Source organism: Oratosquilla oratoria, chromosome 44 (genome assembly GCF_046742065.1).
Source record: "Oratosquilla oratoria isolate Oo_2021 chromosome 44, ASM4674206v1, whole genome shotgun sequence".
Classification (NCBI taxonomy): domain Eukaryota; kingdom Metazoa; phylum Arthropoda; class Malacostraca; order Stomatopoda; family Squillidae; genus Oratosquilla; species Oratosquilla oratoria.
Genome location: NC_134820.1, coordinates 32,851,387 through 32,866,142, shown reverse-complemented (window position 1 = coordinate 32,866,142; position 14,756 = coordinate 32,851,387). Strand labels below are relative to the sequence as shown.

The following is a 14,756-nucleotide window of genomic DNA, read 5'->3' as shown; positions in this document are numbered from 1 at the left end:
GTCACCTAAGATGCACTTTGCATGTGACCTGTGTTCGTCATTTGGAGACTAATTATCTCGTCATTCGTATAACGATTTTTTTGGTACTTTTATTAATATCACGAGATGTCTTTTTTAACTGTCAGGTTACTTTTTGCCTGTGAAGTGGTGAAATCCTTCTCTATTCAAAATATTTACGTCTCTTATTTCCGCTCTTTACATCTTGATTCTCTTCTATGATCAGCTATGCTCGTCGTCTGTATAGTTATGCCTCAGCTTATCTGGGATGACCTGGGACCTGAATCTACTGAGAAATCTCAAATTTTTTCTCAATTTTAGTTTCGACAGTTTGAGTAAAAATGAATTTTCCTACTGGGATATGAACCTTAGACTATTAATCCATGAGCCTACTGAGAAAGCTCCATTTTTTTTTCTCTTTACTCTCGTTTAGACAGTTTGAGTAATAATGAAATATCCCTACTATATTACGAACTCTAGAATATTTGTCCATGAATCTACGACGTTCCAGCTTAGTTCCTCTTGGCAACAAAAAACTCCAACTTGCCCGGCTGTAATGTTGTAAGTCACTGTTTCACAGTCTCCCTGGTTTACCACTTGGGTCCTTCCTGTCTTGTTTATTTCTGTTTGTTGACGTTTCTTTTCGCAATTTCTTTTTTTTTTTCTACTGTTCTCACTCTCCTCTTGCTCTCTCCCCTTCCCCTTCCTTCCCCAGATTGTTTTTCAAATGACATAATTTTTCCGTCTCCCTTTCCATTTTTTCCAACTTGTTAGCTGTGTCTTTGTCATTCTTTTCATCAACACGTCTATACTTTTTCTTGCTCGGCATCATTTTTTTTTTTTTTTTTTTTTGTTTCTCTTTTTTTTTTTTTTTTTTTTTTTTTTTTTTTTTTGTGGGTGTTTGTGTGTGTGTGTGTGTGTGTGTGTGTGTGTGTGTGTGTGTGTGTGTGTGTGTGTGTGTGTGTGTGTGTGTGTGTGTGTGTGTGTGTGTGTCCCCCCCCCCCCAGTCTTTGGTTCCCATTAAGACTCGCGTCGCTTCCACCCTCCCCTTCCTCTCCCTCTTTAAAGACTAAGTTTATGACCATCCTTCTCAAACTCTCCACTTTTAGTGGTTAGGCTTGAGTGTTCATTTTAGTCTTCTTACTTTACAACCTGTCCTTCCGTTCCATGTACCCATAGCTTTCTTATTCTTTATGATTTTGTCTTTCCTTAAACAGATTCACTTGATTAAATCTATTCAATATATATCAATTCTTCCAGGAGGTGCCAAGATAAGAGGGAGGGAAGAGGGTGGAGGGGAGTGGAGTATGATAGAGATGGAATGGGTGGGAGTGTTTTTTTTTTATTTTAAATTTTTTTTTTTTTTTTTTTTTTTTTTTTTTTTTTTTTTTTTTTTTTTTTTGTTTTTTTTTTTTTTTTTTTTTTTTTTTTTTGCTACCTCCCTTACAAGGGGGAAAAAAGCCTTTGGTATATGTATGTATGTACGCATCAATACTTATGCTAGTTCAATTTAGTCCATCAACGATAACATAATTTCAAATAATTTTATATTCTTTCGTGACACGTACTACATTTTTGTCTGATCCGACTACCAACAAGCTGATGTGGCGTAGTTGTTACTTTTATTTAAACTCTTTCAAATAATTTCGTTGCTATTTTGGATATTGCAAGTCCATCTTGTTCATTTTCATAGTGCCCCTAAAAAACGGAGGTAATTAAATCTCACATGCAATTGAAATAGAAATGAAAAATAACAAAAATAATTCCGCAACGATCATGCTGTATTCGTTTGGTCTAATGGTTCCGTGGTCGTAATGCTGAACATTCTCAAATCCTGGAAGAAACGGTCATTACTCTGATTTTCTTATTATTTGTGTTTTTCCAGAACTCCATAAAAGTTTTCCAAGAACTGGCTTCCATGTCTTTCGAAAATATGCATAAGATATTTTGCCGTGTCATAAATTGTTTGTTGGATACAAGTTATCACCGTGTCATTATTTTTGTATATACATTTTAGTTATGAATTCCTATTCTTTATGTAAACCTTGTCATATTTCTAATATTACAAAGGATTACAAAGGCGGAGCATGCCGACAGGAGACCTTTTGATCCATATCTAGGTCGGATGCGAAAAAAAAATCATAATAATAAAATAATAAATAAAAAAATTATAACAATGTAAATAACAAATAAAATACATAAATGCATAGGTATAGTTAAATAATAAACAAACAGGTAAATAGTAAATAATAATAAATTGACATATAACTAATGATAAATGAAAATCAGACAGACAAATGATAACAAAACAAAAACAAATAATATAAGATAAATCATTATCATTACAGCATCTGTTCTTTACAAATTATGTTCTTTACAAATTAGATTTAAACTATATTTCATTAGATTGCACTAGAATACAATCATCCAAGATATTTGTTCAGTATAGTCGGTTTTATGTTTTCACCTTCTAGGCATAAATTACGGTTTCGGTAAAACAGCGCATATATCTTTCCAAATAAAATTTTATCTTATTCGTGTTCATTCCAAACGAAACATTGTTCATCTTTTTTATGAACACGAGAAGATCTTTGCTGTTTTCACCGACAGGGAAGAGGGAACAAATTACGATGGCATAAAAATCTTTATATAACTTGGAGTATTACGTTAAGACACTAATTCAGTCACATTTTTATAGATTTTATATCATAAACTTCAATTGCTAATTCACAAATTTATTGAGAGGTTAAATATTTATGCTGATATATGAAACATATTTTTATTGATCATATGATAAGGTCATTTCATATCACATTGATTAAACCATTATTTTATATTTAATTAAGTGTTGACATGATTTGATGTTCTACAGACAATATCTTCTTGTATTATTGTACAATTGTTTGATATCAAGCTCCAGATAGAAAATACATTAAACTTTATTTTCTCTAAAGTATTACGAAGAATCCTAAATATATAGGTTATAATAACATGTTTTATTCCATAATGACGTTGGATGAAAAAAAATATAAACAGTCAATTAACGTGTAAATAAAGCAACGATTAAGCAGACATGACGTCATATCGCTTAAGTTTTGACCCAACCGAATCTTACGATTTCAAACTGTGCGACAACCAATTGCTATTTGCAAAGAGTAAAGCTTGAAGAGAATTCCCTAGTAGCAGCCTTGATAGATATACAAGTCAGCATTAATATTGAAATGGTATGAGATAGGTGTAATTCTTTATCTGATTAGAATCATGTGGTAGTAGCCATGACAAAATATACAACTAAAAAGTCAGTACCTCTACGTGATTTGGGCAAATAATATCTTATAAAAAAAAAAAGAGAACAAATATGAATACCTGTTATGATAATCATGCGAGAAGTACGTCGGAGACTATCATCTCCCCGTTCCCCAGTCTTCGAGTCCTGTCACCACTCACATCTCTATAAGAAGGTGCGTTCCCGGTAGGATGATACTCGGTGTAAGATCAACCCTAAATTTTCTTCATCAAATTTGCTACCCCTCCCTCCCCACCTCTTTTTATGCAAAGACAACAACTAACGAACTTCTCCTCCTCCTCCTCTTCCTCTTTTTCCTCCTCCTCCTCCTCCTCCTTCACTTTCTCCTCCTCCTCCTCTTCCTCTTTTTCCTCCTCCTCTTTGTCCTCCTCTATAGTGAGATTATGAGGATACAAGAACCGCTGCCGGATACTTTGGGGGTGCGGGCTTCCAGTTAATGAAACCCATAGTATCGGTTATCATTACTGAATCAAAATTGATCACAACAGCTCCAACACTTAATTTTTTGTCCTTTTTGTAGATGCAAGGAACAAAGCTTTATATTTCCTCTTAATAGTGTATTTTTGTAGTTTCTTTTGTTAACTACGAAATATTTACTCTTTTATTGCAGATGGGGTATGAATCTTACAAACTATAGATTTCATAAAAGAAAATGTACATGGAAAAAGAAACAAAAATATAAAAAAACAATCATTTATCTCTGTTCATATGCCATCTATAATGTTCTTAAACCAAATGTATTCTGTATCCTGAGAACATTTTATATCTCTCCTCAAGGTGGCCTGGAAAGAAGAAAAAAGAATCAAATAGATTTAAAATAATCTTGTTTAATCTCTTCTCATATACCTTTTGTGTTCTTAAACCAAATGCGTTCTGTATTCTGAGAACCTTTTATTTACCTCCTCCAGGTGTCCTGAAAAAAAAAAAAAAACGAGACAGATAAAAAAAATGGTTTACCTCTACTCATATGCCTTCTATAGTGTTCTTAAACGAGATGCCTTCTGTATCCTAATTTTCTTTATTTCTCTCCAGATGTCCTGTAAAAATATATATAAAAAATAGATAAACAAAATAATGGTTTATCTCTCTTTATATGCCTTCTGTGTTCTTAAACCTAATTTTTTTATTTCTCTCCAGATGTCCTGTAAAAATATATACAAAAAATAGATAAATAAAATAACGGTTTATCTCTTTTTATATGCCTTCTGTGTTCTTAAACCTAATTTTTTTATTTCTCTCCAGATGTCCTGTAAAAATATATATATAAAAAATAGATAAATTAAAATAATGGTTTATCTCTCTTCATATGCCTTCTGTGTTCTTAAACCTAATTTTTTTTATTTCTCTCCAGATGTCCTGTAAAAATAAATATAAAAAAATAGATAAATAAAATAATGGTTTATTTATCTTTATATGCCTTCTGTGTTCTGAGAACCTTTTATTCCTCTCCAGATGTCCTGTAAAAATATATATAAAAAAAATAGATAAATAAAATAATGGTTTATCTCTCTTCATATGCCTTCTGTGTTCTGAGAACCTTTTATTTCTCTCTTCCAGGTGTCCTGGATCCGTCGCAGGGACCTAAGGATCCTGACGGTGGGCAAGTACACGTACACGTCAGACTTACGGTACGAGGCTCTTCACCCTGAGGGAACAAACCAATGGACTCTCATGATCAAGTCTGTTCAGCCCAGAGACGAAGGTGTCTATGAATGTCAAATCAGCACAAAACCTATCAAGGCCTTTGTCACCTACCTAAGAGTTGTCGGTAAGTACTCTTCCAGAATCTTTCTTTTGGTCATTAGCAGAGGGACAAAGTTCGCAAGGATAGAAGCACTGGTGAACTAAAGTCCTTAACAACAACAACAATTACAACAACAACGCTTCGTTTGGGTTATTTTGTCGTTCGGTGATTGTATCGATCACGAGAGCTATTCTCGTTTTTTTTTTTATTCAATTTTGTTTTATTTTACTTTGTTTTTCCTTCGTTTTGTTTTATTTTATTTTATCTTATTTTATTTAATCTGATTTTGTTTACATATATATATATATATATATAATATATATATATATATATATATATATATATATATATTTCTTTGTTTTATTTATTTACTTTTTTCTTCGATCTATTATTCATTACTTTTGTGAGGAAAGATTAGTAAAAAAGGTGTGGAAGGCAGAAGTGGAGGGAGTAAACATGAGGGGGCGGCCAAGGATGAGATGGATGGATGGGATAGAAATGGCACTGAGAAAGAGAGGGATGTCTGTTGAGGAAGGAAGGGAGAAGACAGAGGATAGGGATGAATGGAGAATGGTTGTGTATGGATGATGCTGTGATGTGGAGGGATAGGGAGAGTGTGTGTAAATAATATTTTAACGCAGCCCGAAGGGACTTCTCCACGTCTTCTCTTTATCCGCGTGAGGAGGCGGAGAGGGGTGAGGTTACCGATTTAATGAAGAGGCCTTGCTCTGGTGCGCTGTGTCTTACTGCACTGCTTCTGTCCCAGGGCAATGGGCGAGATTCTGGGATGATCCTTCATCTTGGAAGAGCGAAGAAAAGAGGGAGGAGGAGTGGGGAATGGGAGGGGGGATGAAATGGGTGGGAGTGGATTTATGCTTTTGACTTTGGGTACCTTCTTTGTAAGGGTATACTTAGTATATGTATGTATGTATGTATTCCTATTTTATTACTCTTTTTATATTTAATTTTGTTTTAATATTTTTATTAGGATTTTAATTTAATCTAATTTATACTTTTTATTTTATCTTATTATCTCTTTATAGTTTATCTCGCTTTGTTTTGTTTTATTCCAATTCAATGGTTTTTTTTTTTTATTACAGTGTGTTTTATCTTAACTTATTCTATTTTATTTTTTCTTAGATTTTTACTACTTGCTCGTGATTAGATTTCTTTGGGTGACGAATTTTCATGTGAGTAATCCTTAGAATCAGCCGAAAATATATATAGTTTATATAAACTTTACAAACTACATAATAACTGCTTACGAAATAAGAATAACCAGCTTACTCTCTTAAGGGTTTCCATAGCATTTTTTTAAACCCCTTTTTTAACTGTTCATCTATACTAAAGTCACTACAGGAAGAAAGGAATGGAAAGGAACTCCTTAATACCTCATTTATACTTGTACTCTATCTTCTTGTAACCATTCTGATATTATTTCTCCGATAGTGGGTTTAAAGTGTACATTTACAGATGTGTTATAACATTACAGTTTTCCAAAGGAAGATAAGCTTAATGAAAGTAAGTTTAGACTACAGATAGTAGTTGAAATATACAGTTTTCTTGTGCTTCTGATATTATTTCTCGGATAGTGGGTTTAAAGTGTACATTTACAAATGTGTTATAACATTACAGTTTCCCAAAGGAAGATAAGCTTAATGAAAGGAAGTTTAGACGGGAGGGGTTGGAAGGGGAAGTATTACAACAGGTGGGCAGGATGGGAGATGGAAGGTGAAAGGAGTGTCAAAGCAAGCAAGGATGAAAGGTTAGAGAGGGAGTGCACAGGGAGTGAGGAAATAGGCGAGAGGAGAGGACGAGATGTAGAGTGTAACTGGCAGGCAAAGTAATACGGGATGAGGTCTGGAAGAAAACGGAATGGAAGAGAACGAAAGTAAAAGACAGAAAGACATGGAAGGGAGGAAAGGGAAGGGAGGAAAGGGAAAAGGAAGGGAGGAAAGGGAAGGGGAAGGGAGGATAGGGAAGGGGAAGAGAGGGCTGGGATATAAAGATACTGTAACGGAACGAAAGGGAGGAAGAGGGAATCAAATGAATAGAAACATGTATATAAGATCAAATACCAAGTCATATTAATTTCAATACATTTCTTATATACTTGAGGTTGCATATTTGTATTTAGGAATTATTAATGTATATGTTCAGTAGATGCACACCAGTAACAGTTTTATTTGTGGGAAAGTTTGCGCGTGTCAAGAAACTTGTATATGTTTGAAAAGAGCTGGGAGCGAAATACCTTCTATTCTTTATTCACTAGATGCGTTCTACATAGCATTTGTTTAATCTCTTTTCTCAAGCATGCTTGTACGGTATATCTAAACATTTAATTTCCAAGACTGCTCCACAACCCAAAGGCAGGAAAAATATACATTTTTATCTTAACTTATGTCTGAATGAAACTACCACAATCTTTACTCTGCTTAAAAGCGAGATCATCGCCCTGAAAAATTTCAGAGGTAAATTCATAACTCTGTTGACTGCATACGGAAAGCTTACGAGTATACAAAGTAAAACGAAAATATATTTCCACCTACCCTTTCTCAAAACCGCCTCCGAGTTTCCGACGCTTAATCATTTGCCTGTCTGGGGTCTCATGATAACAGAAAAACGCTTACTAAGCCATCTAGCACGGGGTCACGTCCCCAGATGAATGAAATCGCCAAATAGTAGCCAGAACAAAATATGTAAATTGTGACATAGCAAGAAACGGGTCAATAGGAATCCTCTCGCAAATTTTTGCTCATAAAGATTATTTCAGGATCTGAAATACAAAAGATGGACAATACTCAAGAACAAACTTTCAGGAACTTACGATGATGACGTACATACAGTGATCTCACCAAATGGAAATTGAAGAGAAACATTTCAAAGCCATCTATTCTCAAAACAATATTATCTTCATCTCCATCTATTGGTGCAACCCAGTAGGGTTGACCTTCGGTCAGCTAAACTCTCTACAAAACTCACTCCACACCCTCTGTTAGATTGTGACATAGAAACAGACCTTAGATAGTACAATCTAGACGGCTGCCCAAAGTCCCAGAAATCTGTATGGGATACCTCGGGATCAATACCAGGTAATCTGGGAACATGATTTTCGAGCCACTAAATCTCAAGGAAAAAGTTATTATTATCATTTGTGTATACATTGTGACGAATGTGGATAGGAGGTAAAGGGAACACGGGGTGAGGGAAATACTTTTAATCTTGACTAGTTTCCTCTGAAGAAGCCACTCAGGCGAAACTAGTCAGGAATAAAAGTATTTCCCTCAGCCCGTGTTCCCTTTACCTCCTATCCACATTATTATCATTATCAAAGTTTCATATTTACAACATCCATGTGCTAATTTGCAAAAGAAATTAATGAAACATAAATATGTATATGATTGTGGTCTTTATGTACATATTACTAATGAGAAATGCAGACGTCTTTGAGCATTGAAATGTTCACCACATTTTTCAATTACAGTTTAAGTCTAAGTGGAATGAATTCTTAAGAAAAAAAAAGTTTGCACAATAGAAAGATAAGATCTAGTCGTGATCGTCGGCTAGTTAGACTAATTTATATATATATATATATATATATATATATGCATATATATATGCATATGTATATATATATATATATATGTATATATATACATATACATATATATATATATATATATACGTCTTAAATACACGAAAACGTTCGGTCAACTTTAATTTATTTGCCAAGTGGTTTTATTACACATCCTGTGAATCACGTGTTTTTGTGATTTATTCGCACACATATATATAATATATATATATATATATATATATATATATATATATATATGTATATGTATCCAAAAAGTGTCTTAGCAGTTCTGCAATGCATTCTGATTTTGTTTTTGATACTGCCAGGCATTTTTTTTGTTTCATTCAGATAAAAAAGCGATACCCAAGTAATAGAATTCAATTACAGTATGTGGCCAAATTAAGCAAAAAAAAAAAAAAAAAAAAAAAAAAAAAAAAAAAAGAAAAAAAAAAGCGGGTTGCCTTTTTTAAGAAAATCCAGCAGATATATTCTAAGCGGAGATGATAATGCTAAGATCATGGAAACGTATGTTAGCCCCAGAGCACGGCCAAGAAAGGCTTTCCGACTTTCCTTCGAGTTTCAACGACGCTAGAACTCAGCTTTAACGCCGATTACCAGCTGAGGGTAATCCGCCAATCGACGCTTAGTGCAAATCTTCGTGTAATTTAAGCCTCAACTAGCTTACCGCTTTCACCACTGCTGGCCTTATATGTGTGTGTGTATGTTTGTGGTTCGAACATACAAATATAAGGAATTGTACTCAACTTATATCTCTCTTGATGGCGCAGTGGTTAGTCACTGTTACTTTGATACGTCTGAGCTGAGGTTAGATCCCTTGGCTTCGCTTCGTATCAGTTTCTGTATATGTCTCCGATGAGCGCATTGTCAGTCTCGTTCGTGATGACATGGAATTAAAACTATAAAGTTAATGTGGTTGAAAAAAGAAAGAAAAATATATATATATATGTGTATGTATGTATACATACGTGTATATATATATATATATATACATATATGTGTGTATATATATGTATATATATATTATACATATATATATACATATATGTATGTATGTATACATACGTATATATGACATGGGAAGGCCTCTGTATATCGGAAGTTTCTTGCCTCTCAGCCTTCCTGCCTTCCTTCCTTCCTGCCTTCTTTCCTTACCACCTTACTGCCTTCCCGATTGTCCAAGTTCCCGTCCTCGCCTCCTCCCATTTCTTCGCCGTCTCGTCTTTCCATTCTCCCTCCTCCCCTCCTCTTCCTCCTTCCCAAACTTCTTTCCTTCCTTCCTTCCTGACTTCCGTCTTACACATTACCGCCTTCTTGTACTCCCTCTTCCTTGCCTTCCCGTAGTTCTAACTTTCAGCCTCTTTCTCCTTCCCCTTAAGACTTTCTACCTCAACGTCTTCCTTTCCTTTCGCTTTCCTTTGCCAACGACTTTCTATCTCAGTTACTTGATATTTCATGACTCGTCCGCCTTCCTTCATCCTTTTTGCCTTCCAATCGTTTTGTTTCACCAATCTACACTTTAGTCTTACAACCATCTAGGCCTCTCATCCTCCCTCTGCCTTCCCATTTTTTCCCGTTTATTCACCTTCCCGACTTCCCGCCTTCTCCCACCTTGTCCCGACTTCCCGCCTTCCCGCCTTCCCGCCTTCCAACTCCCTTTTCCACAGTTACACTTTCCTGCTTATCCATCTTTTCTCTTCGAGAAGTTGAAGCCTTCCCTCCTTCCCTCTTTCCCTCTTTCCCTCCTTCCCGCCTTCCCTCCTTCCCGCCTTCCCTCCTTCCCGCCTTCCCTCAAATGTATTATCCTGAACCCCTTGATAGTGACAATGAGGATTATGTAAGTGTTGATAGTTCACTATTAACCCACTATCGGAGAAAAAATGACGGAAGTACAGGGAAACTGTATATTTCGACTACTATCTGTAGTCCTCTTCAGCAGAATGCTTACAAGGAGTTAAGGTACAAGTATATATGAGGAAGTGAGGGGTACATAAAAGGGGATGGGGAAAGTGGGGGGACTCGGGTTACATACCCTTGAAATGGTTGGGTCAAGGAAGGACAGTTGCTGGTGTTTTGTGATACAGATATTAGTGTCTTTCTTACGGAAACACAAATAGAGCTATTGGAAAAGTATAGACGTTTTCGGTTCTGTGACGGACCACGTGTTCTTCTTTCTGGCAGATATCTGACGATATTATTTAGCTAAAAGGTGTATTCCTGGCTTAAAAGGGTCTTGATCGGTTGAAATCTGGCCCACTATATTGACAAAGTTTAACATGTGTATCATATTTGTCATGGGCTATATTTATTGTCTATTTTTTATCATTGTTCTTTCAAAATCATCTATGTATGTATATATATATATATATATATATATATTTGTATATATATACATATATATATATTTGTATATATATATATATATATATATATATATATATATATATATATACAAACACATAAACATGCGTGTGAGTGTGTGTGCGTGTGTATGTGTCTGTGTGTATGTGTGTGTGTGTGTGTGTGTTTGTATATGTGCGTGTACATGTCAGTGTGTGCGTGTGTGCGTATGTGTGTGTGCATGGATACATCAACACTATATATAATCATAGTTCTAGTACTTGCCTAACATTCTCGGTAATCCGAAGGTAATTGAATTTGCCTTGAATAGCACCTTGAGGGTAACAGAATTAAGCTGTTCTAAGATATTGGACACCTCAGGTATATTTAATCTCCAGAAGCAATCAGCTGTCCGAAGACTTTGTTAATTGGTACTTGCGCAAGCTTCTGAGACGTGTTTCGCCATTGCTGTGTCTATGTCGCACCTTGCGGTCATGTCAAGTACATAGGATTTGGTCTGTGAATACGAATCCTCACTAGGAAATGGGTTGTGGAGGGTTAAGGTCCTTGTATCGGGGTCAGTGGGTACAATGTATTAATTATCGGGGTCATGGAGGAAGGGAAGATCAGAAGGATCAGAAGGAATTCGAGAAGAAGATTAGAAAAGAGGAATTTCAATTTTCTTTCACTCGAAGAAGAAGTGAATTTTTTTTTTGGTTGTTAAGAACAGCGTTAAGGAGAAGGATTAGTGGAACTTTCGCGTTGTTAATAGGAATGTCAGTTTGAGAGTAAAAGCATTCTGATTACGTAAAGATAAGAAAAATGATCACAAAGAAACGAAATCCGACTAATCGTAAGAAGAAAAACCGACCAACGACACGAGCAAAAGCATATTTTTGTCTTTACACCTCTCGGGGAAAACGTATCAAACCAGGGGAATCTTTAGTACCTCTGTTTCGATTCCTCAACTTAATCCTCTTTTAAGACACACAAGATTGTTATTGTCGTTCCCTAGACTATCTGTCCGAGCAGTCATAAGAACATAAGAATGAAGGAGACTGCAAGAGACCATAAGGCCTACACTTGGCAGCTCCGTATCCATCACCACCTGTCATCCCCATCCATAAAGTTGTCTAATCGTTTCTTAAAACAACTGATAGTTTCAGCGCTTACTACATGGTTACTAAGTCTATTCCATTCGTTGACCACCCTATTAGTGAACCAATTCTTGCCTATTTCCTTCTTAAATCTAAATTTGTCCAGTTTAAATCCATTACTGCGAGTCCTACCCTGTTGTTTTAATATGATGACCTTGTCTGCATCACCCTTGTTAAAGCCTTTGATCCACTTGAACACCATCTCCCCAAGAAATCCCACGGCCGGAAAGGGGTTTTCCCACAAATCCTTTACAGAGTGTATGTTGTGTTGTTTGTGTGCGTGATTGTGTATAATGCAATTTACCATGACGTGTTGAATAGTATGGGGTGAAGTGTTACATCCTGGGCAGTTGTCCACAATGCGGTCATCCAGTCTCTTCTGGTAGCTTAGAAGGGCTGGGTGGTGGTGTCTGCATTCTTGTTCCTTGCCACTTGATTTTCAGGCTTATAAGTATATCACAACTAATACCACAGTCGGACGAAAGAAAGAGTTGAATAAGCGAAATTATATATCTCGGTTGCAACGGCAATCTACTACTGAAGAGGGTTGCAGTTAGCAGTCGAAATATATAGTTTCGATTACTCAACATTTTCTTTCGTCCGACTTTGGTGTTAGTTGTGATTTACAAATGTGTTACTACTTTTCTCACCGGTTATACGTACATACATATACCAAAGGCTTTTCCCACCTTACACGGAGGGTAGCCAAAAAGAAAAAGGCATAGAAACCACTCCCACCCATTCCATTTCCTATATATTCCACTCCCCTCTACCTTCCTCCCTCCCTCTCATCTTGGCACCTCCTGGATGACGGGTCATTCCTGCATCCTGTCCACAGCCCTGGGTCAGAAGCAGTGTCGCAAGACACAGCACATCCACAGCAAGGCCGCTTCATACATTCTCACTAATTATAAGCATATTTTTCGTTCAGGTAAAGGATGAGCACCACACAAAAGTCTTACATAAAGGAGAACACTTATGCGTTTTGGTGAATTTCTTTAGTGATTTTATTCTATTCAAAAGAGAATGATCTTACCCAGCCGAAAGGGAAAATACAAAACGAAGAAATTAAACTTTGACTGGTTTGTTTGTCCTCGTTGACATGATATTACAAAGGATTACAAAGGCGGAGCATACCGACAGGAGACCTTTTGATCCATATCTAGGTCGGATGAAAAAAAAAAAAAAAAATCATATTAATAATAAAATAATAAATAAAAACTATAATAATGTAAATAACAAATAAAATACATAAAGGAAATTATACATACTGTCAACAATAGCTAACAATAAAATACTAAAGTATATATATTACCTGACACGTTTATTCAGCTAAGGGATCAATCCCTATGACAAAACTGTCTGTGTTAAAGCATAAAGAATATTTTGAAAGATTTCTGTGTGTGAAAAAAAGAATATAGTTACAGTTTCAGTGTTTAGATTTCGTAAAAAGGCAATTCTTAAAAATTTTGATTTCTTGTTCCATGAAAAGCTCTTTCGAATTTTGTATTAAGACATATGGAATCATGAAAATGCTGCAACAACAACAACAACAACAACAACAACAACATTAACAATAACAACATTAACAACAACAACAACAACAAATGATAAATAAAAATCGGTTAAAAAGAAATTCCTATTTTTTAGAATCCAAGACACTTATTCTTATTTCAACAAATATATCAATCTCTTTTTTAATACTTTCGAATAAAAACAGATTCTTACATTTGCAGGACACTTTACTGTCTCAAAACCGCATAAGAGGACTTTGTCTTCACTTTAGGGAGTCCGAAATTGCCTCTGGTAGCGGGGGAGCTTCTGGGTCGATCCTCCGGTAATTATGTAAAGTGGGTTTCGCGCGAAAGGGAGGCTCAGCTTTCGGGAAATTCCGGCGATTTGCTTCTCGGAGGACTCAAGATGGAACGCTTTGCAAAGTTCCTTCATCTCGATAAGTTTTGAGGCTTTGTTATTTATTTTTTTTTCTGCAAATTTTTTTGTTTTGTTTTGTGTGTGTGGGTAGGGTGTGTGTGTGTGTATGTGTGTGTGTGTGTGTATGTGTGTGTGTGTGTGTGTGTGTGTGTGTGTGTGTGAGTGTATGTATGTGTGTGTGTGTTTTTGTACGTGCATGTGCATGTATGTGTGCGTTTATATATATATATATATATATATATATATATATATATATATGTGTGTGTGTGTGTGTGTGTGTGTGTGTATGTGTGTGTGTGTAGGGTGTGTGTGTCTGTGTGTGTGTGTCTATGTGTGTTCGTGTACGTCCATGTGCATGTGTGTGTGCGTTTGTATATATATATATATATGTGTGTGTGTGTGTATGTATGTGTGTGTGTTTGTGTGTGTGTATGTTTGTATGTGTGTGTGTTTGTATGTGTGTGTGTGTGCGTGCGTGTGTGTGTGTGTGTGTGCGTGCGCGTGCGTGTGTGTGTGTGTGTGTGCGTGCGCGTGCGTGTGTGTGCGTGTGTGTGTGTGTGTGTATGTATGTGTGTGTGTGTATGTGCACGAGGCGTGTCTTACAGCCACTCGCAAATGAAACAAAACCCATTACTTAAGGGCCCCTATGTTACTGTTGAGAAACGACTGATTAAGCTTCTGCCG

General features: G+C 35.9%; 1 protein-coding gene across 1 annotated transcript in view; it reads left to right on the top strand.

Moving 5' to 3' along the window:
* The first annotated feature begins 3,914 nt into the window (after window positions 1–3,914).
* Window positions 3,915–14,756, top strand: part of LOC143022388 (zwei Ig domain protein zig-8-like) — a 216,551-nt gene continuing 205,709 nt past the window's right edge. Inside the window, exons 1-3 of the mRNA XM_076180544.1 lie at window positions 3,915–3,919; window positions 4,757–4,763; window positions 4,862–5,072. Coding sequence (XP_076036659.1) covers window positions 3,915–3,919; window positions 4,757–4,763; window positions 4,862–5,072 — 223 coding nt within the window. The remainder of the gene's footprint in view (window positions 3,920–4,756; window positions 4,764–4,861; window positions 5,073–14,756) is intronic.